The 25,716-nt window shown below is 38.6% G+C and overlaps 1 protein-coding gene across 2 annotated transcripts in view; it reads left to right on the forward strand.

The window, feature by feature from the left end:
* Positions 1-25,716, forward strand: part of MRPL1 (mitochondrial ribosomal protein L1) — a 48,897-nt gene that overhangs the window by 13,328 nt on the left and 9,853 nt on the right. Inside the window, exons 4-7 of one of the 2 annotated variants that reach the window (XM_044680134.1) lie at positions 2,111-2,194; positions 4,493-4,564; positions 19,823-19,934; positions 21,184-21,290. In XM_044680134.1, coding sequence (XP_044536069.1) covers positions 2,111-2,194; positions 4,493-4,564; positions 19,823-19,934; positions 21,184-21,290 — 375 coding nt within the window. The remainder of the gene's footprint in view (positions 1-2,110; positions 2,195-4,492; positions 4,565-19,822; positions 19,935-21,183; positions 21,291-25,716) is intronic. The other variant, XM_044680135.1, reaches the window with a different exon arrangement.

The raw sequence follows: 25,716 nt of genomic DNA on the forward strand, positions 1-25,716 counted from the left end.
TTTAAAGAAATGCTATTTTGGAAACTAGAAGGAACAAGAAGGTATACATTTTTTCTCTTTTTTTAGGTTTTCTTTTTAAAGTTTTTTCCCATGGTTACATGATTGTTATTGTCTCCCTTCCATCTTTCCTCTCCCCTCCTGGAGCTGACCAGCAGTTTCACTGTGTTATACACATATTATCACTCAAAACCCATTTCCATATTATTCATTTTTATAATAGAATAATCTTTTATTTCATTTTAAAATTTCATTTATTTTTTTAAGCCCTTACCTTCGGTCCTAGAAGCAATACTATGTATTGGTTTCAAGGCAGAGGAGTAGTAAAGGCTAGGCAGTGAGGGTTAAGTGACTCGCACAGGATCACACAGCTAAGGAAGTTTCTGAGGCCAGATTTTAACTTAGGTAGAGTAATTTTTTTAAAACCAAAACCCCAAATCATATACTCATATAAACAAGTATTAAGTCATATGTTTTCTTTTGCATTTCTGCTCTCACATTTCTTTTTCTAGATGTAGATAGCATTCTTTCTCATTCAGTCCCTCAGAATTGTCCTGAATTTTGCTTTTAGTAGCAAGATAATTACATTTGATCCTCTCACAATATTGCAGTTACTGTGCATAATGTTCTCCTGGTTCTGCTTATTTCACTCCGCATCAGCTCATATAGGTCATTCTAGTTCTTATAGAAATCCATCAGTTCATTATTCCTTATAACACAATAATAATCCTTCACCATATACCACAATTTATTTTCAAACATTCCCTAATCGAGGGACATCCTCTCATTTTCCAATTTTTTGCCACTTCAAAAAGCACAGCTATAAATATTTTTGTACAGATTCTATCCCATATCTCTTTGGGATACAAACCATTATAAGTAAGAGAGGTTATAGCATGTGACTCTTTTGGTCTTCCCAAACTTCCCAAACATCCTAATACTGGCCCAATTTTAACTATCCTAATCATCTGATTTCATCCCCTATACCACCCTCATACAAAACCTAGTAGTGGTATTGTTGGATCAAAGAGCATGCAAGGAAGGTATACATTTTAACCACAGCCTACAGTGTTTTTTTCCAACCGATGTAGGATTCTTCTTTTGCTTTGGAATTGCTGAGAGTATCATTTGTATAAATCATTTTTCAGAATCAAAGCCAATAATCTTTTCAACCAATACTTACTCTGTGCCTTTTGGAACTTCTCTTCCATAATAAACATATTCCCCTTTGTCCTGATCCTCTTTCTCTTACACTCCTATCTCTTAGCTTTCATTGAAACCTGGATCTCATTTGATGATGTTGTTTCACATCTATCCTCTCCAGTGCTGGCTATATATTTTTTCATACTCCTTAATACTGATCCTGGGTTTTGGGGGGAGAGAGGGAGTTGAAATACTACTGTTTGCTTCTCACACTCTCATTTCCATACTCTTCCTTTACCTTTATCACTTAGAAATCAGAAACCTTTCTTTCTTTGAAGTCTGCTCATTCAAAAACTTTTATCCAATCTAAATCATAGTGGTTATAGTATACTGAGCCCCTAGATCATTTTCCCTCCTTTCTCAAGGAATTCAGGACCTCAGTCTTCACATGAGTCCTGTCTTCTCATTATGTGGCCAAAGAACTTAAGTTTTAATTTCGGTATTTGACCTTCTAGTGAATAATCTGAATTAGTTGTTTTAAGTCTTGATTGATTTGGACAATCTCCTCTCCAGCGGATTGCCCAAAACCACCTCCAGCACTACCATCAAAAGTGTCAATTTGGTGTCAATTCATCTTTCTTTATAGACCAGCTTTCACAGCCATACATTGCTACTGGAAAAACCAAACCTTTGATTATGTATGGACCTTTGTCTGTAAGGTGATGTCTGTGCTTTTTAGTCTGCTGTTCAGATTTTCCTTCCAAGGAGCAAGTGTCTTTTTGTGGGAGGAAAAAAACCAATAAACCAGTATGTACTACATAATAATACAATTACAAGTAGATTAATAGGATGAGGGAGGGAGATGGGGCATTTGGTTGAATTTGCATCTTAAAAAACATGTTATTTGTACGTTTATAGGCAATGGAAGATTTTAAAAATTCTTAATTTTTCCCCCTCTTATTCATTTTAGAAAAAGTTGGAACCATTTGCCAGTGTCCTTAATTTCCCATACCCATTTACTTCAAAAATTAATAATGTTATGGTATTTACAGAGGTAGGTAAACTTTATGAACCTTTTACACAAAAAGATGTTTAATGGTAAAGATATCTGAATAATTACTTAGTCTGGTTCATTCTTTTTTTTTTTTTTTTTAAACCCTTACCTTCTGTCTTGGAGTCAATACTGTGTATTGGTTCCAAGTGTTAAGGGAAAAACCAGGGAAAGGTGCCTTAAACAGTAAACAGGTATGTGTGTGTGAGAGACAGGAATGACAGGAAGGGGTCCAACAAGTAGGGAGACTAAAGTTTAACAGGAAAGGGGTGTCTGTTACTGAATTGGCTGTTAAGTCCAACTGCCACTCTGAAGTACCAAGACTAGGTCTATGGTAATCAGCAAAGTGAAGGCAGGAGTTTATAAGTTAAGGCAACACATTTAATCAAGGACAAACTAAGATTAAGGATGGGAATAGGATTTGCTACACTTAAAAGCTAAGGGCAAACCACAAGGGCAGGGGAAGGACTTTACTACACTCTCCTATGATCTAAGGGCCCAAAGAAAGCTGTACTGGAGTCACAAGGGGAAAGTTCCTCCCAACCTGGTTCCAGCCAGGTTTGGTCAGCTTAACTGAGGACCTGAGGATGGCTTTACTTGGGATCTCACGGCTAATCCAGGGATGGTTTCAGGATGCCAGGAGTCAACTCCACCAGAACAGATGATCCAAGGTATCCAGGTAGGGAGAGATGCTGTCCACCAGATCACAAACCACTTCCCTACTCAGTACTGCTCTGCAGGTCTGATGTCCTCTGCTATAAGCCTTCACCACTCTCAGGATCCCAGGGAATCTGGATACAACTCCCCTAGCTCTGAGATCTCCCAGGGTCTGAAACAGTTTGTGCCAACCACCATGGAGTCCTTCTCAGGCACAAGCCACTTCCTCCTTCCCCTGCATTCCATTCAGAATGTCCATGACCTCCAGCTAAGGCTTTTCTTAGCCTGCTTACACACCTACTTTTAAACTTATGCCTCTTACACAAGGCAGAAGAGTGGTAAGGGTAGGCAATGGGGGTCAAGTGACTTGCCCAGGGTCACACAGCTGGGAAGTGGCTGAGGTCAGGTTTGAACCTAGGACCTCCTGTCTCTAGGCCTGACTCTCAATCCACTGAGCTACCCAGCTGCCCCCTAGGTTCATTCTTAAGTGATGAAACCAGCTGTATTTCTAAGGACTGGTTAGAATGTTGGAATTTTTAGAGGTCCAAGTGTATAGAAAAAATTTTTAATGTTCTTTTGTGAATTTTATTATTTAATAATCTTCCTTTCAATGCCTATAAAATAGATGTGAGAGAGTCACAAGCTCATGAACCTTTAGTATTCCTAGAGAGAATTATTTCAATTTGAAACCACTCTTAAGTGATTAATATTTTATATTTGGGTTTTTTAAATCCTTAGATGATGTACTATTACTTCAAAACTTCATTATACCCTGTATGAATATTTAGCCTTTTCTTGTTAGTGCTTTTGAACTTGTCCTTTGCTTTATGAAGACAGGAGACCAGAGAATAGATTTTAATGATTTATTTCAATAGAGAAATAATTTTCTTTCATGTTTGAATCTCAAAAATTTTTATTATAGTAGAAGTTTTAAACTTTTCATTATTTTGTATAACATCCTTCCATTAAAATCCTGCTTCTGTACATCACCATGTACTAGAAAGGATCTTTTGCTTTAGAAAGCTTTACTGGAGGAGGCTAAACAGTGGCAGGACTATATGGGGCAGGGCAGATGGGGGGTGGGGTAAGAGGAAGAAGATGGGACTCACAGAAGCTTCTGAAGAACCACTGACTAAGGAATAAAGTGTTCTGTATTGGTAGCAAATAGCCACCGATAATACTTGTGTGGTTTAAATACCATACCTTCAAATATGTTCATTTATTTCCTGTGCTTTAAATTTCATCATTTGCTCTAACTTTTCTATACTACTATATGATTTTATTTGTTCAAGTTTGTGTGGCAGAAGTTCTTAGAAAATTTTTGTCTTAAATTGCAGAATAACTTGGTTTAAAAGAAATGAACATTTAAGAGAACAAAATTAAATAAGAGAATTAAAATCTGTGTTCTTTCTGGAAGATCATAGTCCATAAGAGTCCAGCCACAAAGTAGGTTTGGTGTGAATAACCTAGGAATGCCATCGCTCTATTCCAGCATTGAAAAAAAGAATACAGTTTTAGCTTTTGTACATGAGTTGTTCATTTTTAGATTTGGCTCAGATTGTTGACATGAAAAATTTATCTGTAACAAATACTCAAAACACAAACAATAGTTTGAGATAAACTTTTCTGTCTTTTTCTCCCCAGAAAGAATCAGAAATTAAAATAGCAGAAGAAAATGGAGCTGCATTTGCAGGAGGATCTGTTCTAATTCAGAAGGTGCTGCCTTGCTTCCATGTCCAGTAGTTATTGGTTGATTGAGAATTGAGTTCATGGTTTGTTCTTAATAGTTGGTGAGACATAGACAAAACGTATCCTGTTCACTAGGTGAGATTAAGCATCAGGGTGCTGAAGTCTGTAATGATTTTACCTTGACTGGTTTTGTGAAATGTTTTTATATGCTACAGATAAACAAAAAATTCACAGATAGAATAGGAAGGACAATATGACTAGGGAGTAAAGGGCAATATGCTTTGTAGGGACAGTTGGGTGGTACAGTGCATAGAATGCCAGACCTGGAGTTGGTAAGAATCATCTTCCTAAGTTCAGATGTGGCCTCAGACGCTTTCTAGCAGTGGGATCCTGGCAACACCCTTAAACCTATTTGCTAGAGAAGGAATGGGCAAATCGCTCTAGTATCTATGCCAAGAAAGCCCCAGAGGGGGTCATAAGGAGTCAAAACATGTTTGAAATGACTGAAGAACAACAAATGCCTGTTAGAGAATCAGATGTTTAGAATTTGAGTTCTGTGCTGTTATAAAGAAAACCCCAGGGGGCAGCTGGGTGGCTCAGTGGATTGAGAACCAGATCTAGAGATGGGAGATCTTAGGTTCAAATCTGGCCTCAGACCCTTCTTAGCTGTGTGACCCTGGGCAAGTCACTTGACCCCCATTGCCTACCTCTTACTGCTCTTCTGCTTAGAATCACAGTATTGATTCTAAGACTGAAAGTAAGGGTTTGAAAAGTAAGAAAATTAGGGACAGTTCTTAAAACTACAGCAAACAGCACTATACCCATTTGGGTATATTTTCCAGAGGTACTGTAAGTTTGATGTGAACTTTTTATTTTAAGGGTTAATTGCCAACATAATAGTTGGGGATAAGGCACTGAAAGATAGGAAAATAATTAATGTTCTTTAAAACCCACAGTGTAGGGAATGAGACATGAGCTCAGATAAAACCAATGCATTGATTTGTTTTCCTTGATCATGTTTGTCTGCCCTAAAGAAGAGGTTCTACTTGGGAGGTGGAGGTGGGTTAGTGAGTCGTAAGAAGCTTAAAAAAACCAAAACCTTTTTAAAAATGCACAGCAAAAAAAGCTCAGAAGAGGTCTATGTAGCAGTTTGGTTACTATTACCTTGTTTAGCTTTCATGTTTGTGTATGTGGATAATATGGATATGAATGTGTTATAATATTATTTTTAAAAAGCTACACAAAAGAAGTTCAAAGTTTATTATACATCTTTCTTTCCTGTGTGAATCTGGAAATGTTTGTGTTTAGTGATTGCTAAATTAGAAATAAAAACAAACCACATACTCCAGGTTGGGTCCAATGTTGGGGATAGCAACCTATTTTATAAACAAAATTTGAATTTATGAATTAGCAGTTCCTGTTACATGATTATGGGAACCCAGGAATTTTAATATGCACAATCCACTTATCAGGGTTCCATGGTAGCCAGGAGAGAGTAAGGGTCATTGAGGCTAAAAGCAGGATGAACCTTTCAGTGCCACAGAAATGTTTTTTCAGACTAAGTCACACAGCAGTACTTTGTGGGTCATTAATGATTCCTGCACAGGGTTGCAATGTATAACACACATATCAGAGGGAGGGCATTTGCTGTGAATTTCTGATGCAATTTCTGTGAAGCCTTCTAATTTTAATATTTTAAAGCAGAATCTTGCAAGTCATCCCCTCTCCCCGAATGAATAAATTAGATCAATATTTTAAACTGCTAGTTGGGTACAAATTATTTTTGCCCCTTTTTGGTTATAACTAGCTTAAAAATGTTTTGAGTTAGTACTTTAAAAATCATATATTTGGTTAAATCATCAACATTATTAATACATTTCATTTTCAGAAATTAGAGAGAAGGTTGGGGACTAGCCCTGTAGTTTCATTGAGATAGAGAACTCCGGGGAAGCACTCTCTACCAATGCAGAGAGCACTGAGAATTTAGTCACACCATGCATATATGTTAGATTAAAATTAATATCTGCAAGTTCTTATTTTCCATAAAGTTTATTAACAGCCTCTTGAAATAGAGAAAGCAGATAAGCATACATTTAAAGTCCCTTTCCTACTCTTAAGTCTGACTACATGTAGCTCATCCTGCAGGATTTTCAGTCCACACTTTCCTGCAGTGCTCAGGGAAGTAGAGACAGGTGGGATCCACCCACACCCTTTTATTTACACTTATGGATGCAGTGCTGGCATACAAAAAATGGGATGAACCGAGTCAGCAATCCAGGTAGGGGAGGGAATGAAACTCCTTCTACATGATTCTTTTGGGAGATGAGCATGTTGAAATCTCCCAGATTTACATGCCTTGTCTCCCCAAATGAATCATTTCATACAACTAGCTTATATCTCTAAAGATATAAGCTATATGCACTATAGGTGCATAACCTATTGCACTTTTACAAAAGGGCAAATTACAACAATTTGGGGATAAGAGGGAAAGAAAAGAAGAAGAAAACAAAATGATTGATAGATGCATTGACAAAATGCCAATTGGGGGCAGTTCCCTTTGGCATTAGAGTTTACATTCAGAATAAGTATGTTCAATCTCCTTCAGTTCAGTTCATTATATCCCAAAGTTCATTATAGATCTTTTGATGCAGCATGTGGTTTCCAAAGGCATCCTTATGGCACCTTCTCCAAAAAGATCCACTTTCTTGATTTGGGATGTTGGGGAGTTTCTTTTCCTGATTTTAAACCTTGTATTTTAGGATAATTACACAGTCCCTCCTGAGGAGGGTGTTGACCAACACCAGAATCACCCCAAGGTACATGGCTGAATTATGAGGTATATGAATCAATTGTCAAAAGAAAGCCAATACTCCCCCCCCCCCCCAATCCAAAATACAAGAGAAAAAATTAAATTCTGGATTAAAAAAGTAATAAAAAAACCAAAAATTTTATCTCTAAAATTCTTAGTAAAAAAAAAAGAATAAACCTGTAATCAGTCTTTGAATCACCAGCAAGGCCCAATTAAATTGATTTATGTCCCTCAAGCCTGTAGGACAATTGCAGTGATATAGTACTTTACCCATCGGCAGCCAGGACTACAGAAAATTGCCAAATTATAAGAGAAGGGACTAGGTTCTGAGGTAAAAGGGAAGTATGATTCCCTGGTCTGATTTTACCTTCATGATCAGGGATAGTGAAGCCAAAATGAAAGCCAAACTAGGGTACTTGTTGGAAATTTGGCATGAGGGAGTCCTGCATCTGAAATTGTCAAACCAGCTGCTTCCTCAAACCTTCAAAACAAGTCCTTTGTTTTAGTGCAGATTCTTATCAGTCCCACAGGGATTATTGGTCTCTATGACCTTGTGCTTCTTGGCACTGTGCAGTGGCTCTTTTGTGATCCTTTCTTCTGAAATCAGACACAATTATTAGTAAAAGTCCTATAATACTTAACAATCAATGACAGTTTCCATAGTCTTAAGCTTTTGGGTATACATAGATATTAGGGCTAATAGATATTATAAACTTAACCTTGAAGATCAAAAACATTAATACTGATTCCATGTATTTCAAGCACAAAAAAAGATAAGAAAAAAGGAGAAAATCAAACATCCTATTGCAAATATAATATAAAAACAATAATAAAAAATCATAATTTCATAGTTCACATTCCATTTGACAATATGTTAGCCAAGCAGAGGCATAACATGAAGGTTTATCACTCAAAAATAAGTTATTTTTCTTTTTTAACTTGGCCATGATCCATAGTGTGAGTGTACATGATTTTTTCACCAGGTAAAAGCCTTTTAAGAATAGTAATACAACTAATGCAGATTCTAAGAAGTACCCCAAATCCCCCAAATTATAAGATCCTATTTGATTACAACTGCAAACAAACCCACTATCATTAGGATTCACATGAGTCTCTATAGCCACTTGCTGTGTCATTAAAAAACCTTTGAAGCCCATGGATATTTGTCATAAGTTCTCCAAATCTAGCATATCTTTCAACCTCAGTTGAAATATTTCTAACAGAGTCTATTATTGCCATCATTCTAAAATTTGATGGGAGAACCCAGAAAAACCTCTGTACTGCTGATGAAGACTTTTTGGGTCTAAAATGTCACCAAGAATCTAGATCATTCTGGTGATAGAGTGGAGTAAGTTGAAGAGTTACCAAAAAAAACCCAAACACATCCAGGGATAACCAAACCCCTTGGGAAATCCTTCCCCCTCCTGGATGAGATTATGACCCATTACAGGGTAACTCTTGTTATAGCTGTAACAGCTGTAAAAGCATGTATTTATATGTCCCATCACTTCTGATGTCTCATCCACTACATTTTTTATAAATATGGAGGTGGAGAATATATTAATGCACCCTTGTACTTACTACTAAATGGACCCTTATGTCTTGTTTCACACAAGTCAAAGGTAGGTGAATCAGTTAGAGGTAGTGGTGCTCCTAGATATCTGAAAATCACTTCTGAAGACCTGTTAAAATCAATTTAGATTTTTAGCTCATTAGATATTCCAAAGGTTACTGATACAAGTTGTAACCGGTTTAATGGAGTCCATTGATCATCTATGTGACAATTAATAGAGGCCAAAAAGGAGCAAAAAGCCTTTTAGGCAGCATGTGACCTCATGTTGCAAGCTGTGGTAATGTCTCACTACTGTGGGCTGGAATTGTTGCCCAGGACAAAAGAACCCTACATCCACAGCTTTGCCACAGAAAAGTTTGTTCAGCTTGTCTATGGACTTTTATAATGGTATTACCCCAGTTCAGTCATGGGGGTGGAGGGGGACAAATAAAGACAATGTAACAGAACATATAGCTAATAACCAAAACACAGTAACTTTAAGTGATATAGTATAATGGAATGTTATAGATTAGATTAATATGTGAACTTAAAAACAGAATTAAATCTTAAAACAATCAGCAAATACAATATATGTGACAGGATACAGTCACTCAGTGTCAATACAAGGTACCCATGTGAGCAATGAAGCAAGCAAATGAACGAACCAGTAGATAGAGGGATGGAGGGAAGGAAAGAACACCCCCATAAGCAAACCACAGGAAAGACACCATGGGGGGGGGGGGTGGGCGGCTGTGAGAAGAGAGTTCGGCCAAGACTTCTTTTCTCCAATTTCAATAGCTTATGGAATGGTTAACAGTACTTGAAACAGACCTTCCCAGGCAGGCTGAGTTTCTCCAGTGTCATGGAGTTCTCGCAATTTGACCTGTAAATCTTGAATATAAGGAGCAATAGAAATGTACCCCCTTAGTAATGATGCATATGCAGGAGAAAAACATTTAGCCTATATTGGGGGATGCCAAAAAGCATCTCAAATGGTGAGATGTGTAGATCTTCCCTGGAGGGGAGAATCTCAGGCCATTGTTAAAAAGAAGATGGGGTGAGAGAGGACACACACACACACTTACAGACCTCTGTGTGAGTATTATTAATAGAAGGGCTATGCTTCTCCCCACCTGATAGGCTCTGCTGGACTAAGCCTGCCAGCTATTTCCTTTTTTTTTTTTTAATATATATTTTTTTAAACCCTTAACTTCTGTGTATTGGCTCCTATGTGGAAGAGTGGTAAGGGTGGGCAATGGGGGTCAAGTGACTTGCCCAGGGTCACACAGCTGGGAAGTGTCTGAGGCCGGATTTGAACCCAGGACCTCCCGTCTCTAGGCCTGGCTCTCAATCCACTGAGCTACCCAGCTGCCCCCATAGCTATTTCCTTTTAACAGTTGCCCCGGCAGGGAACCACTGAGAAGTTGGGTGTGCTGTCAACTTCTCTAGTTCCTCATCCAGGGGTTGGTTTGAATGTTGATGTGGGCTATTGGTGCGCTGATTGAATAACACTATGAGTCTGACTGCATGACTATCTTCACCTTCCCAATGGCTTTAGATATTTTCACCACTCAGGAAAGGTATTTCAATCTTTGACTTTGTATCAAACAACTATATTTAATTCAGGCTTAACAGGGTTAGGAACAAGGGAAAGGATAGAGGATGTGGGAATGCTATTGCTAATTATCTAAGTAGATGATCAAAGCTATAGAGGTTTCTGGATCAGGTAGAGGCTGGAGATTCTTCACCCTCTCACTAACTCAGGCTTGACTTGGCCAGAGCCATGCCAAAGAATAGGGAAGGCTGTTGATGATCTTCTTGAATGACAGTGGTACTGCTTTCTCTCAGCTCTATTGGTGGTAGATATAATAGCTCTCTAGGTCTCTCAGGCAAGGAAATTGAATTGCAAATATAGAGCCTACCCTCCCTCTCTTGAACCTCCTACCACCCAAGATTGCTCCAGAATGAGCCCTCTTGTGCTGTGCATGATGGGTATTTATAGGGTTGGCTCCAAATGACTTTTGGCTCACAGCATCTGGGTACATGCTGAGGTCTCTGAGAATTGATGATCTTGTCACTCAAAGTGATATCCATCTTGTCCCAGAAATTCATTATAACACCATCTCAAGTAAGTTTCAGCGTACAATTTTCTAGTCACATTTTTAAGATCTCTAATTCATTCTCTCTATATGGCCTCAGCTGTTGGGGTGATAAGGTGCATGGAATTGGGGAGTGATCCCCAAACAGGACCGAATCTGAGACAAAACGGAATTAGTAAAATGAGTTCCCCTGTCTGAATCAATTTGCTGGTGGGCCAAAGCAAGGGAAGACCTCCGTTAAGAGCATCTTAACAACAAAAGCTACTGTGGCCAGACAAAATATATAATGTCCAGCCTTAGGCATGGTAATAAAGGCAATTTGTAAATGCTCAAAAGGTGTGTAAGCCAGAGGATGCCCACTAAAAGCTTTGTCACGAAAAGCATGTTGAGTGGGACAAGCTAATATGAGAGTAAAAATGAATAAATACTCAGAGTATTTAAAAATATATAGGATTTAGTAATAATCAAAGAGAGGGGAAAATATTTCTTCAGCTGAGTGAGCAGAGCACAGAGAGCCAGAGACCCATACCTTCCACAGCTTACCAAAGCCAAAAGCCTAAAAAGAGCCCTGAGCCACTAGAGCAGAGAGTTCCCTGAGGGTGGTGTCTCCAGCAAATTTATTTCCTAAGGTCAGGATGTAGGTGAGGAAATGACCATGTTTATGGACGGAGTGACAAATTTGGGTATAGAAATTTCTAGGGAGCAGGTGTTTGCTGTCTGATGATACCCATATTCCATTAATTTGTTTGGCTTTAAATTTCTTCTTCCATTGTCCCATTTCCTTATCATAGGAAAGGGATAGATCCAAATCATCAATAATTGTCAGGGCCAAAATCAACTCGGGTCCTTCCAAGGCCACTAGCTTCGTTGTAGCATCTGCTTGGTCATTTCCCCTCGAGAACAGGGTCAGTACCATGTGTGTAGGCAGAGCTGTGAATATGTGCAATGGCTTCAGGGAGCTGGAGGGCAGAAAGAAGGTCAGTAATAAGATCTTTGTTGGCAATGCATTTTCCAGTTGATGTTAAGAATCCCCTCTGAAGCCATAGCATGCCAACAGTGTGACATATGCCAGATGCGTAACGGGAGTCGGTAAATTAGGACCTTTTTATCCTTTGCAATGATAGGGGTATGTTTCAAAGCTGAATTCTGCACCTTGTGGGCTTACATTTTAGGGTAAGAAAACTGACCACAGAGTGGCAAATTTAGTAACTATCATAGCTCTTGTATAGCGCATGCCATCCCTCGTAAAGGAAGAACCATCTGTAAATAATATTAAGTCCAAATTATCCAATGGGGCATCCAGTAAATCTTTATGAGGTTTATCAGCAATGGACACTAAAGATGCACAATCATGTAAAGGTTCTCTGGAAATTGGCAAATCGGGGAGCAAGGTTGCAGGATTAAGAACTCCACAGAGTTTTAACGTGGTATGTTCATTATTCAATAGGGTTATCTCTTATCTTGTAATCCTTTGATCTGTAAATGCTTGTGTCCTATGTCTTAATAACAATACCTAGACCTCATGCAGGCAAATTATGGTCAGAGGGCATCCTAATACTAGATTGGCAGATTTGGTTACTAATAAAGCTATGGCAGCTACTCCCCTAAAGCATTGTGTGGTGATCCTGAAGCTACTGGGTCCAACTGGGCTGAATAATAGGCTACTGGGCATTGAGTAGGTCCCAAAAATTGTGTTAGACCATCTGAAGCAACCCCTCTCTGTTCATGGACATATACGGTAAATGTCTTGTTGTAATCTGGGATGCCTAGAGCAGGGGCAGACAGGATAGCCTATTTTAGATTTGAAAGGGCTGTCAGGTGTTCCTTTTCCAATTTAAGTAGTTCAGGGATCATATTTTTTGTGAGTGATACAAAGGGCTTAGTGATTTTTCCCATAGCAAGGGATCCGTTGCCAACAGAATCCCATTGCTCCAAGAATTGCTCTCAATTGCTTTTTAGTTGTAGGAGTGATTAATTTTTGGATACTTTTAATACGCTTAGGAGAAATTAAACAGGACCCAGCAGTTAAAATAAAACCTAAATATTGTACTTTGGGAAGACAGCACTGAACTTTGTCTTTGGTTACCTTGTGGTCCCTTATGTAGCTCCAAAAGGAGGTGATTACTATACTCTTGGGAAAACTTTGGAACCTTTAGGTGTGTCCCTGATAACCCTACTACGTTTATTGAGCTGATGTAATTGCAATCTGAATCAGATGAATACAGACCTGGAGGCTGCATTGTCCAAAACAATCATATTAAGTGTTAACCAACCTTTAGTGTTATGTGAGGCTCATCAGTATGGGGGGGGGGGGAGCAGTGGATAGGGACAGTGGGCAGTAAGACATCAGGGTCTGGAAAATCAAAGGTTATATACTTTGATTCCTATGTCCTCAACCCACCCCCCATCATATATGTTCATAATATGTGGATAGTTCCTTGGGCTTCCCCTGAGGGGCATTATTACCCTGAGTGCTTCGGGGATGAGCTCCACTTACACTATATAGTTGAAGGGGGCAGTTGGATAGCAAAGTGGATTGAGAGCCAGGCCTAGAGATGGGAGGTCCTAGGTTCAAATCTGGCCTCAGATACTTCTCAGCTGTGTGACCCTGGGCAAGTCACTTGATCCCCATTGCCAAAAAAAAAAAAAGGTTTTCTTTCAGAATTGAAAATATTCCTGGGGATCATTATAGTCCCATTGAGGATCCTGATGTGGCCAATGTGCTGCATTGTGCCCTCGAGCTTTATTAATATGAGAGATGATCTTATTTTTCTCACATTCCTGAGCCCTGGAGCAATTTTTCAACATCCTTATAAGAAGGATCATATTGAAAGACTATATCGGCCATCTTTTTTGTTACAGCAATTGATTCTTCTTCACAACTAAGGGTATCACGTTTCAATCCCTTTATATCTTGGGGCATGAAAGGCGTATGTTGTTTTTAATGTTAACACATTCCCAGTTCATCCTATTGTGGGCATTTCCCTTAAGGGGAAAAGGTCTTCATAGGAATTGGTCAGTGGTTGTGGTTTTTTAGGAATTGTTTGTGTGGATACTGAGGCAGTATGTCTGTATGGTAGGAGGATGAGGTTTTCTTGGAGGTGGGGTTGGTCATTGGGTAGGAAAAGGGACATGGCAGGAAGGGGCGTCAGGAAAAGGAGCAGGGGAGGGTTAGCCAGGAGTTGCACAATACAAGAGAGAAGGTTTTCTACAAAGGATTGGGGTCTCTTATCTCCATTTTAAGAGAAATAGGATTTTTCTCTCTCAGTAGCTTTGGAACAGGTTTGGAAAAATCAGACTTTTTTTTAATAGAATCTTCCTTTTCCATTGGACCATGCAAGAAGTGCTTAAAATTGTCCAATTGAATTTACATGTCAGCTTGCATTTTAGCTTGCATTTTGTATATGATAACCTTTTGTGCCTTAACATTTAAGAATTGGAAGATAAAATTTCCTAATAACATGTTGAAGGAGGCATTCAGAAAACTTAAAAGTTACCAAGTGAGCAAGAAGGCTTTCTTGCAGAGTAACATTCATGCTGCTCAGCATTGCAATTAGGCTAAAGGAGAAGGGAAAGGAAAGTAATTTTCAATGTAGTTTTATATATTTTATATTTTTATATTTTTAATTAACTTAATGATATTGTTATTATTATTTTTATTATGGGTGGGAGTAGTGTAAGGGGTAGGTGTATTTTATTTTATATGATGTTATATGGTTTTATTGCTGTCCTCCAGTGGTAGAAAAACAACCACTGTGGTTCAGAAAAAAACAATAATAATAAATACTCAATGCTGGCCTCTAGTGGTGAAGAGGCACTGCGGGGAGGGGGAGTCAGAATCCACATGGAAGAGGGTAGGGTTAAGGTAATCATTTGTACCAGGAACCAAAATGGAGAATTTGGTTATAAGGGCAGGGTTGAAGAGGTTTAAGCTAAGGATTATGGGCTGATTTTAGGGGTGGGGACATCTCTTAGCTGGAGTGGGAAGAGGGAGTATAGGAAGCAAGCTGGGGTGGTTGGAAAAGGACTTAGGAGGGAGGACCAGTATGTGTTAGGAGCTAACCAGAGCCCCTGTAAGAGAAAAGAGGTCCCCTCTCCCTCCCCACTGGTCTGTGGTTGGGGCCAGGGAGTTTAAAATTTACCAGTAGCAGCAACAGCAAGAAGCATTAAGATTTCCTGTTGGATTAAGCATTAAGAGTTCCTGTTGGATTCCAGAGCTGATTGGGACTCATGGATTTTGGTGTGGCTGCAGCCTAGGTGCATCCTTGCCTACTTCATGGCACCCTTATCTGTGCTAAAAAGGGAGGGACTCATGGGGGAGAGTTCTTACTTGGCAGGCTCCTGAAGGCAGCATCTTATTTGTTTCAACAAGGGTGTGTCTGGTACATGAAAGCAGAGGAGCAAGCTGGTGTGGCTTTGCAAAAGTCATCTACTCCCTATTCTATAATCAAAGGCTTTCTCAAAAGAAAATTAAGAATTTTTTCCAATAGTGGTTGTCATTCTAGAGAGGGAAGGGGATGAAACTCCCTCCACACACGTGTAAGGGGTGGGACCTAGACATGGAACTTCTAGGCTCTAAGCCCTGTTGTTCATTCAATATACCATTACCTTGGTTTTGTTTTTTTCCAGAAATTATTCATTTAATTATCAATAATTTAGTCACTGATACTTTAATTTCACTAAGCTATATTTTGAGTTAAAACACGACAAATATAGGTTTGATCCTATGAGAGCAAATAATTGCTAATGTATAGCACTTAATGATTTACAAATAATTCTGTGAAGAAGGTAAGGCACATTATTATCTCCATTTTACAGATGAGTGAACTGGGAATTATTGAGATTAAATGACTTGTCCATATTTTTGAGTCTCTACTTGAAACTAGATCTTTTGAGTACTCACTACTGTACAGAAGAGTTTAAAATTAATAATATTTTGGGAAATGCCCATTTCTTGAAATGTATGTATTATTGTTTAATAGACCATTGAGGACATTGAGAAGGTGCATATTTTATCCTGAGGTCCAGCTAAAGAGGTCTTTACATTAAGGTGATGCTAACCAAGTTGAAGTATTTGAATAGAGAAGGAATAGCCAACCAGGAGCCAACCAGGAGTAAGAAATATATGCACCAAGCTGTGAAGTGAAGAGGGGCCACAGTTGGGTGGTCCTTTACTTCCTCCTGCCTCACACTTCTCCTTTGTTCTCCCCTCACTACTCCATTTTCTTTTTCTCTGGTTGCTTTCCTCCATTTTCTCTTTCCTTCCCTATATCTTAAACCTGTCAATTCCACCCATGAATATTGCATAATCCCTGGAGCATTCAGAGCTGAAGGGGCTATTGATTCCCTCCTCTCCCTCTTCAGAATTCTGTTCCCAGGCAGGTAGTATCAGGTGATCCAGTAGAGCAGCCTTCCCTGAGCTGCAGGATTCTCAGTTCTTACATTGTTCTATTTTTAGAGTATCCTAAGATCTGTAACAACATGCTCAAGAAGCAGTTTTAATTCTCTTTAAAGAATGCATTTCATGTTCACTGATTTTTAAAGTCAAATGAAAAGTTAAGAGGGCTAAGGTTTGACAGTATGATAGCCCCCAAAGTTGTGAATCATTGCCTAAATGAGTGTTCAAGTGAGTATGGTTTTCCCCATATTTTTAAAAGTCAAGGACTTGAGGAAGCAGCTGGGTGACTCAGTGGATTGAGAGCCAGGCCTAGAGGCAGGAGGTCCTAGGTTCAATTCTGGCCTTAGACACTTCTTTTGTAGATAATGTAATATGTAGGGAGATCATTAAGGGGAGAACAAAGGTACAGTTGGTGTTTAAATTATTCCCTCAGCTGTATTTAGTGAAGAGGTAACAGATTAACACACTAAGCTGGGGATATCTGGATAACAAACAGAATGAACACAATCAGGAAAACTGTTTTACTCCACCAGTGGGTTCTTATAGTCAGAGAAGTATCTGGGAAAGGAGAAACCACGGAAGCTTTATATAAAAGGGTTTTAATGGTTGAACAAGTGGGGAATGAAGGTGGTAGGGGTAACTCACTTGAGCCTCTAAGGTAAATTGCCAAGGAATGTTGAGGATAAAAATGGCTACTCTAATACTAACTTCCAGCAGATAGCCGGGCTGGCTGGGCAGGGGTAAAAGATATCTCACGGAGCAGTCCACTGGATGTTGTCTAGATGTATCTAGTCCCAGGAAACTCCAGTTGAACAGCAAAGTAATCTACTGGGAGTCAGGGAGAATAGAATTTTTCTGTGGATGTCCAGCAGCCTAGAAAACTCCATTCTCAATCTGAAAACTCCTTGGTCTTGATTGAAGATCTTGCAGTTAAAATCCAAAGTATAGCTCCACAGTTCAAGATCCCAATGCCAGTCCACACAGGCTCACCAGTCAGTTGCCAAAAACACCAACTTCAAACGCCCAAGGCCAGCTGCCAGCTCCAAGTCCTCTGTGTGAAAACCCCTCTTGCAATATTCCAGGTTTGGAATTCCAGCTCTTGCCAGCTCTGCCAGTCTGCTTTTGCTAACTTAAGATTCATCCTAATCTACATTTTTCCTATAACACTTCCTTGCTGTGTGACCCCCAGGCAAGTCACTTAACCCTCATTGCCTAGCCCTTACTGCTCATCTGCCTTGGAACCAATACACAGTATTGATTCTAATACGGAAGGTAAGGGTTTAAAAAAAAAAAAAAGTAAAGGACTTGAAATGTGTATTGGCAGAAATGTTTCTCAACATTAGAAGCTTAATATCACGTCTGCTGTCCTGGCAATACTTTTTATTTTATTTTTTAAAAATATTTTATTTTTTAGAAAAATTTTCCATGGTTACATGATTCATGTTTTTACTTTTCCCTTCACCTCCCCCATTGGCCCCCCCCTCCAGCCAATGTGCATTTCCACTGGTTTTAACATGTGTCATCAATCAAGACTTATTTCTATATTATTGATAGTTTTATTGGTGTGGTCCTTTCGAGTCTACATCCCCAGTCATGTCCACATTAACCCATGTGTTCAAGCAGTTGTTTTTCTTCTGTATTTCCACTCCTGTAGTTCTTCCTCTAAATGTGGAGAGTATTCTTTCCCATAAATCCTTCAGAATTGTCCTGGTAGTACAGAAGTCCATTACATTCGATTGTGCCACCGTGTAACAGTCTCTGTGTACAATGTTCTTCTGGCTCTGCTCCTTTCACTCTGCATCAGTTCCTGGAGGTCTTTCCAGTTCACATGGAATTCCTCCAGTTTATTATTCCTTTGAGCACAGTAGTATTCCATCACCAGCATATACCACAATTTGTTCAGCCATTCCCCAATAAAGGGCAGACCCTCGTTTTCCAGTTTTTTGCCACCACAAAAAGCATGGCTATAGATATTTTTGTGCAAGTCTTTTGATCATTGATCTCTTTGGGATAGAAACCCAGCAATGGTATGGCTGGATCGAAGGGCAGGCAGTCTTTTAGAGCTCTTTGGGCATAGTTCCAAATTCCTGGCAATACTTTTTAAATCAATCACGTTAACTTTTTTTTTTCTTTTAAACTCTTTCCTTCTGGTAAGGGATTAGTAGTTGGGGTTAAGTGACATGCCCATCACACAACTAGTCAGCACACACCTAGCTGCCTCCTCAAATTATTTCATTTTTTACATTTGTGTAGTTCACTTTTTTTTTTTAGTCCAGTCCAAATCTTTGTGACACTATTCAGAATTTTCTTGGCAAAGATACTGGAAAACTTTGCCATTTCCTTCTCCAGCTCATTTTACCAGTGAGAAAAATGAGGCACAAACTTAGGGAGTATCTGATGCCAGATTCAAACTCAGGAAGATGAGTCTTGATTCCAAGCCTGGCACTATAATATTGCCCTGTATAGTTGCCCAATGTTTTAAATAACTACCTAGATTCAGTATGCCCCTTTTTTAGTGTACATATTTTTGTTCTCTATAAAATTAGAGGGAGAAATTGCTTAGGATTCAGAGTTCACTTAAAATTGAACTTGATCTTTTTAAAAAATTTAAACTTAAATATTGTGGCAAAATATTTTATTTTCATATTTTTTTGTGAAAATAATTACAGATTCAATCCATTTGGTGCTCTTTTAAAAGTGTTGTTACTGGTTTCTTAGATGAATTTTGCAGTATGTATTAAGTTTTATTTGGGAACTGCTGAAATAATGAGCCTGAGTCTCATGTTTTGGGGGTAAGCTTACAAAAACTTTTTGGATTATATTTTATGTGATAGCGTGTGCTAAAAAAATAAAAATCAACATATTGTCTTGGCTTATAATAATACCTTTGCACAATGAAGCCTATATATTTGAATTTATCTGACTTTTACAACATTAAGGGCTGTAGAGGGTCTTAGTAACAGAAAGTCATAACCGTTTTAAAAATTTTTTTAAAACCCTTACCTTCCATCTTAGAATCAATACTATGTATTGGATCTAAGGCAGAAGAGTGGTAAGGGCTAGGCAATGGGGGTTAAGTGACTTGCCCAGGGTTACACAGCAAGGAAGTGTCTGAGGCCAGATTTGAACCTAGGACCTCCTATTCCTAGGCCTGACTCTCAATCTACTGAGCTACACCTAGCTGCCCCCAAGACATAGCTGTTTTGAAAAAGGTGGCAGAAATATTTTGTTTCAGGGAGAATGGACATAATTAATAAGTGTGTCCATATATATTCATATGAATAAATTTCATATTATTCACATGAAATATTTAGTGTTTATCTTCTAAGTAGTTCATGAAAATGCTAAATTATTCTGGAAACTTTATTAGAATCTATAGGCTTTAGATTTCTTCTTAATATGATTGCCATTTTATTGTGATTTTCAGATTTTGGATGATGAAATCCAGGCAGACTTTTATGTCAGTGTTCCTGAAATGATGCCAGCACTTCAGCCATTAAGAAGGAAACTTAAAAAAAGATTTCCAAGGCTTTCCCAAAGTAAGATAACTTTTTCTTAATATTTTCTTAATTATATAAGTACCTTCTCAGATGTTTAATTGTAAAATTGAACTGCTGAGATGTAGAAGACTGATCCACTGATGGAATTTGGCTGTATTTTTTCTTGAATAAGAATTGGGCTTCTATTATTATTTTGAAATTTTTGAACAAAAAGTGAAAAAAAATTGTTTTTTTTTAATACCCTTACCTTCCGTCTTGGGAGTCAATACTGTGTATTGGCTCCAAGGCTGAAGAGTGGTAAGGGTAGGCAATGAGTGTCAAGTGACTTGCCCAGGGTCACACAGCTGGGAAGTGTCTGAGGCCAGATTTGAACCTAGGATTTCCCATCTCTAGGCCTGGCTCTCAATCCACTGAGCTACCCAGCTGCCCCCCAAAAGTGAAAATTGATCAGATAATAGTTTTTTGTCTTAACTACTTCAAAACATCATTAATTTGAGTCAGAAGGTGTCTAAATGTATTTGTCACTTGATTTTAGTCACATATAACTAGATAGAAATTGGCACTGAACCCCACAAGACATTTTTTACTTCCTTGTTCTCCTGGATGAATGATAGTTTGATTAATTCTGTTTAGTTTCTTTACAACTTTGACTGTTTCCCTAATACTTTTGCCTTCATAACTACTCGTTCCTAGAGGTTTTTTTAAATCAATATTCTCACCTCAGAGTGTTTTTTAGGATAAAAGCTTTTCAAATTATAATTTTTTCTCCTTTCAAACAGTGAAAATTGTTCTCTAAAATGTTTGCTTTCATTAATGGGCCTTACTTTGTTTCTGCTTTCATGAGCCACATCCTATAAAGTAATTAGGCCATTGAAAAATACATGTTTCCCTTCCTCAAAATTTTTCTTTTTATCCTAGCATGTTATGTTATTTATTTATCCTAGCATGTTATGTTAGCCACCTTTTTTTATCCTAGCATGTTATTTATCCTAGCATGTTTATGTTATCCACCTGCTCCCACTGGCTGTCCCTTCTCCTTTATGTGGCTGACCTCCTTGAGAAGGCCTTCTAAAATAATTGCTTCCACTTCCTTTCCCCTCATTCTTTCCTTTACTCTGCATAGTCTGGTGGCTGACCGCATCATTCTTCCAAATCTGCTTTCTCCAAAGGTGCTAATGATTCTTTCTCAGGTCTGAGCTGGGGAATCCTTCCAACCCCCAGATCCTGTGGTTTTTGCCTTGTGTCTGATAAATATTCAGTAAATGAGACTTTATATTTCTCCAAACAGATTCTGTCAATCATGACATTGTGAAAATGCTTGAATTCTTTAAAACTGGACATGAGATTGTGGTAGATGAAGAAAGAGGAAACTTTCTCTCAACTCAAATAGCATTGGTAAGTTGCAGTGGGAATTATGTCATATGACTTTCTTATTCATACATTTTGCTAATAATTTACCCAAAATATGTTTCCCTTGAACTTATGCTTCTGAATTGTAATGCCTATAATCTCCCCTTCTCTTGTATTTGTCCTCCTTACTTTCGGATTATTCATAATAAGAATTATACTTAGCATTTACTACTGTGTATTATCTTTTTTTGGTGTAGGTTAGTTGTACTTTGTCATCATCATTAAATAGTTAGCTTTTTGAGAAAGAGATTATGCTTTTACACACACACATTTGTGTTTATGTGTGCCCCCTTTCTCCCTCCTCAAACTTTTTCTATATACATACTGTCATATTCAAACTCTGGGAGTTGTGAGTCTCACCTTGATTGACAGGTGAAGACAGTTGGAGACATCGGAATGTTCCCAGATGCCGTGAGGACAAGAGGAAAGGCAGTTGGCCAGAGGATATAAATACCCTGACAGCCATCTGTCAAGGACCTTTGGCTTTGACCCTTGGCCTGCAACCTTGGCCTTGGACATTGATCTTTGATCTTGGAGCATTGACCTGTGGATTTCTGATTGTGGGTCCTCTGATTCTCTCTGAATTCCCCTAGATATTTAGGCATCTGAACCATCATTAGATATTGAGGAAACTGCCTTTCCTCATGGCATCTGGGAACATTCTGATGTCTCCAACTGTCTTCACCTGTCAATCAAGGTGAGAGTCACAACTCCCAGAGTTTGAATATGACAATACATAGGGTTCAGGTCTGATTAGTAAGCTTCATGAGGGCAGTGGTTGTGCTTGTCTCTCCTGTTGATAGTTCTGTTCACAGTGTTTCTTGAAATGAATGATTGAATCCACAAAATTGGACTGTAGTAAAGAAGGAGAATGTGCCTCCTGAGGCAATATCACTTTGGGATAGCTTTGATTGTTAGTAAAGTTTTTCTTGAATACATTCTAAATTTGCCACATTGCAACTTCAGCTATTGCTGTACATGCTTTCTGCTGTGGCTCGGCAGAAATGTCTGTTCCCTCTTCCCCAGGACAGACCTTGAAGACAGTTTGAAGACTTAACACCTCTAGTTCCTTTAATAACTTGTACTATGACTTGAACATGGGGTCTGTTGTCATCCTAGTTTTCCTAAAATGTGGTTCCCAGACAAGAATGATCCAAATTGCTTTCCATATTGGTTGGGCCAATTCTTAACTCTACCAGTGCCCATCCGTATTAGTGAGCATGTCTTTTTGCAGCTCCTCTAACATCTTTCTTTTTTATCCTCTTTGCCAGTTTACAGGAGGTGAGATAAAACATCAGAATGGTTTTGATATGTAGTTCTCTCATTAGTGATTTGGAGCTATATTCCATCCTCAGTATTCAAAGAAATCTGAATTATAAGCCAGGAGGATCTTTTCCCCAGTGTTACAGATTACAACCTGTCCTGTGAGATTTTGATCTATGCCCCACTGCCAGTTCACCATAAGAAATCCATCCTGCATTCTGGAGGCCTTCCTCAGTTCTCTTTTTAAAAAAAAACTTTAAAATTTAAAATTTTATTTTATTTTTTTTAAACCCCTTACCTTCCGTCTTGGAATCAAAACTGTGTATTGGCTCCAAGGCAGAAGAGTGGTAAAGGCTAGGCAGTGGGGGTCAAGTGACTTGCCCAGGGTCACACAGCTGGGAAGTGTCTGAGGCCAGATTTGAACCTAGGACCTCCCGTCTCTAGGTCTGGCTATTAATCCAATGAGCTACCCAGCTGTCCCCCCCAGTTCTCTTGATATCTCAAAGATATTAGAAAACACTGTCAATATTTATCTGTCAGTAGTATTTGCCTTTAACACATGACTGAACCTTTTCTTTCTATTGTGCATTTCCCTGATAATACCTTTTTTGTGTCTATTCTTGGAAGTTCCTTATTGGCTATATGTCTCAGGCTTAGTGTAATATTTATTTTCAGTTCTTTGGGTAATACTGTGTTCCTTTTCTCATAGCCATAGAGTTAACACCAATAGAATGTTGCTATTTTAAAAAAATGGGCCTTTGCTTTCACATGAAGCATAAGGTCTTTAAAAGAACATTGCACTTTCCCTAAGACAATCCAACCTGCCCTCTTCCTGTTCAATTCTGAGCCCAATTTGTTTCTTCTGTCCCAGGTATATCTGATGGTGGACATATTCTACAGGTGGTCTGTCCAGATGTATGTTTTAATCTTCGCATTCTGTATTTACTTGGTTATTCTCATGTGAATATCAGGCCAAATTCTTTATAGGAACACTCAGAAGTCTGAAAAGTTCTGGGCATAGTTCACCTAAGCTTTTCAGCAGCATTTGATTAAAAGGAACTTCTAGAAGACCTTATTGCCTAGTTAAAGAACTGGGCTGGGGGCTGTATCTCTTTCATGGTTGTGGGAAACATTTTTGTTGAGTGCATTTTCAGTTTCATTTCTCATTTGATATTTAAGAGTAGAGGCTCATTGTCCATTGTTGTTGTTTTTCTTATGCATGCATGCCTTGTTGGGAGAAATCCATAACATTTTGTTGTATGGAACCAAATCTTTCCTATGGTTATTAATAGTTGCAATTACTTTTTTTTTTAAACCCTTAACTTCTGTATATTGGCTCATAGGTGGAAGAGTGGTAAGGGTGGGCAATGGGGGTCAAGTGACTTGCCCAAGGTCACACAGCTGGGAAGTATCTGAGGCCGGATTTGAACCTAGGACCTCCCGTCTCTAGGCCTTTGCTCTTACTGAGCTACCCAGTTGCCCCTGCAATTACTTTTTGAGACAGTGTGTTTCTTGTCTTTCAACCATTTTTCTGTTGACTAATGGCTCTTGATCTTCCATATTTGTTTTGAATCCCTGTTATCTTGGATGCCAGATTTTTGATGCAAAGATTTTTTTTAGTTGATGATTTCCCTGTTCATATAAGCTGCATTTATTTTGTTTGTGCAAAAGAGTTTCAGTTTTATATGAAAGTATCTATTTAATCTTTAGTGATCTTTCTCTTTTTTTGTTTAAAAATTTTCTCCATAACCAATCTGTTTTCTTTTTGGTTTTCTCTGTCAGACTACAAAAAGGTACAATTTCTTATGCAAAAAAGGTCAGAAAAAGAGGATTACATGTAGTATTATGAATCCTATATATGAAACTAATCTGTTGCAGCTTTAAAAAAATATATATTAAATCAACACTACTATCTTTTGTGTCCTCTTCTGAGTTTGTTTTTTTCCTATTATGTGTTCTTTAAATGTTTCACTATTGTTCTTTTATACTTTTATGGGGTGCTTTTTTTTTTGGTATCATATTACTTCTATCTTGTTTTATAAAAGAGGCTTTGTGGTGAGTAAGGTTAGTGCACATTCTGCACCTTGAGGCTATTGGGAGTCATGATCCACAATTCTTAAATCTTTCATAGTTTGTTATATGATGGTATCAGAGAATTGGCAACAAAGACAATGCCTTAGATTGGGAATGACCTAATAGCTATGGTATGTAAATGTTTTAGAATTTTATTGTGCTCTGAGAAAGCATAAACGTGATCCAAATAGAGGACCACAGAAGGACTTAGACCCATGAAAGCAAATGTATGACACGCATGCCAAAGATGACATGCAGAGACCTCTGTGAGTATGCATGCTGTTGCCCCCCCCAGAGTTAGTTACTAGAGAGTCAGAGAGACTTGGATGAAACTACTCCCTTCCCCCTCTCCACCAAACCTCCTCAGTCCTCGTCCCAGCAGTCCCAGCAGTCCGGTGGAAGTGTTTACTTCCTTTCCATGAGTTACCTCTCCCTCTCTTTCTCCCACCCCTGTCTGGTGTAAGGCAGTGAGGATGGGGCACTGCATGTGGTCTCTAAAAGGTTCATCATCATGAACTTAGACCAATGGATGAAAAATGAAGTAATAGAACCAGGAAAGCCACATGTACCAATGGATGCAACAATGTCAATGTAAAGAACAATAGGAAACAATCAAAACTGAGTGCTGTCATTTCAGTAGCCAAGGGTGGCTGCCTCCCCTTGCAGTTTTTTTTAAGTCAGACAGAGCTTTATTACTTATTTGTAAGGTACATTTAGGTGAAATTGGAATATAAGGACATTTCAGACATTGCTTGCAGCTTCCTGCTGGCCCAGAAGAGCAATGTTCATCAGGTAGCCATGTACAGGTGACTGATAGTGAGGGGATAGAAGCTCCTGGGGACACTGGTTTCTGCTGGTTCACATTTCCACAAGGATTCATTCCATGGGCATTTCTTCTTTTTCTTTCATAACATCTCAGAGCACTGGAAAGCAACAATTTCCTCCTCCTGACCTTCTCTTCCCAGAATGATCCTTGGAGGAGCTATGAAATTAGTGATGGAAAGTTTGTCAGTTGGGTAGTAAATGTTGCCATCTTTTTTTTTTTTTTTTTGCATTGTTATGATTAAAAATGATG

This window comes from Gracilinanus agilis, chromosome 6 (assembly GCF_016433145.1).
Source record: "Gracilinanus agilis isolate LMUSP501 chromosome 6, AgileGrace, whole genome shotgun sequence".
Lineage (NCBI taxonomy): Eukaryota > Metazoa > Chordata > Mammalia > Didelphimorphia > Didelphidae > Gracilinanus > Gracilinanus agilis.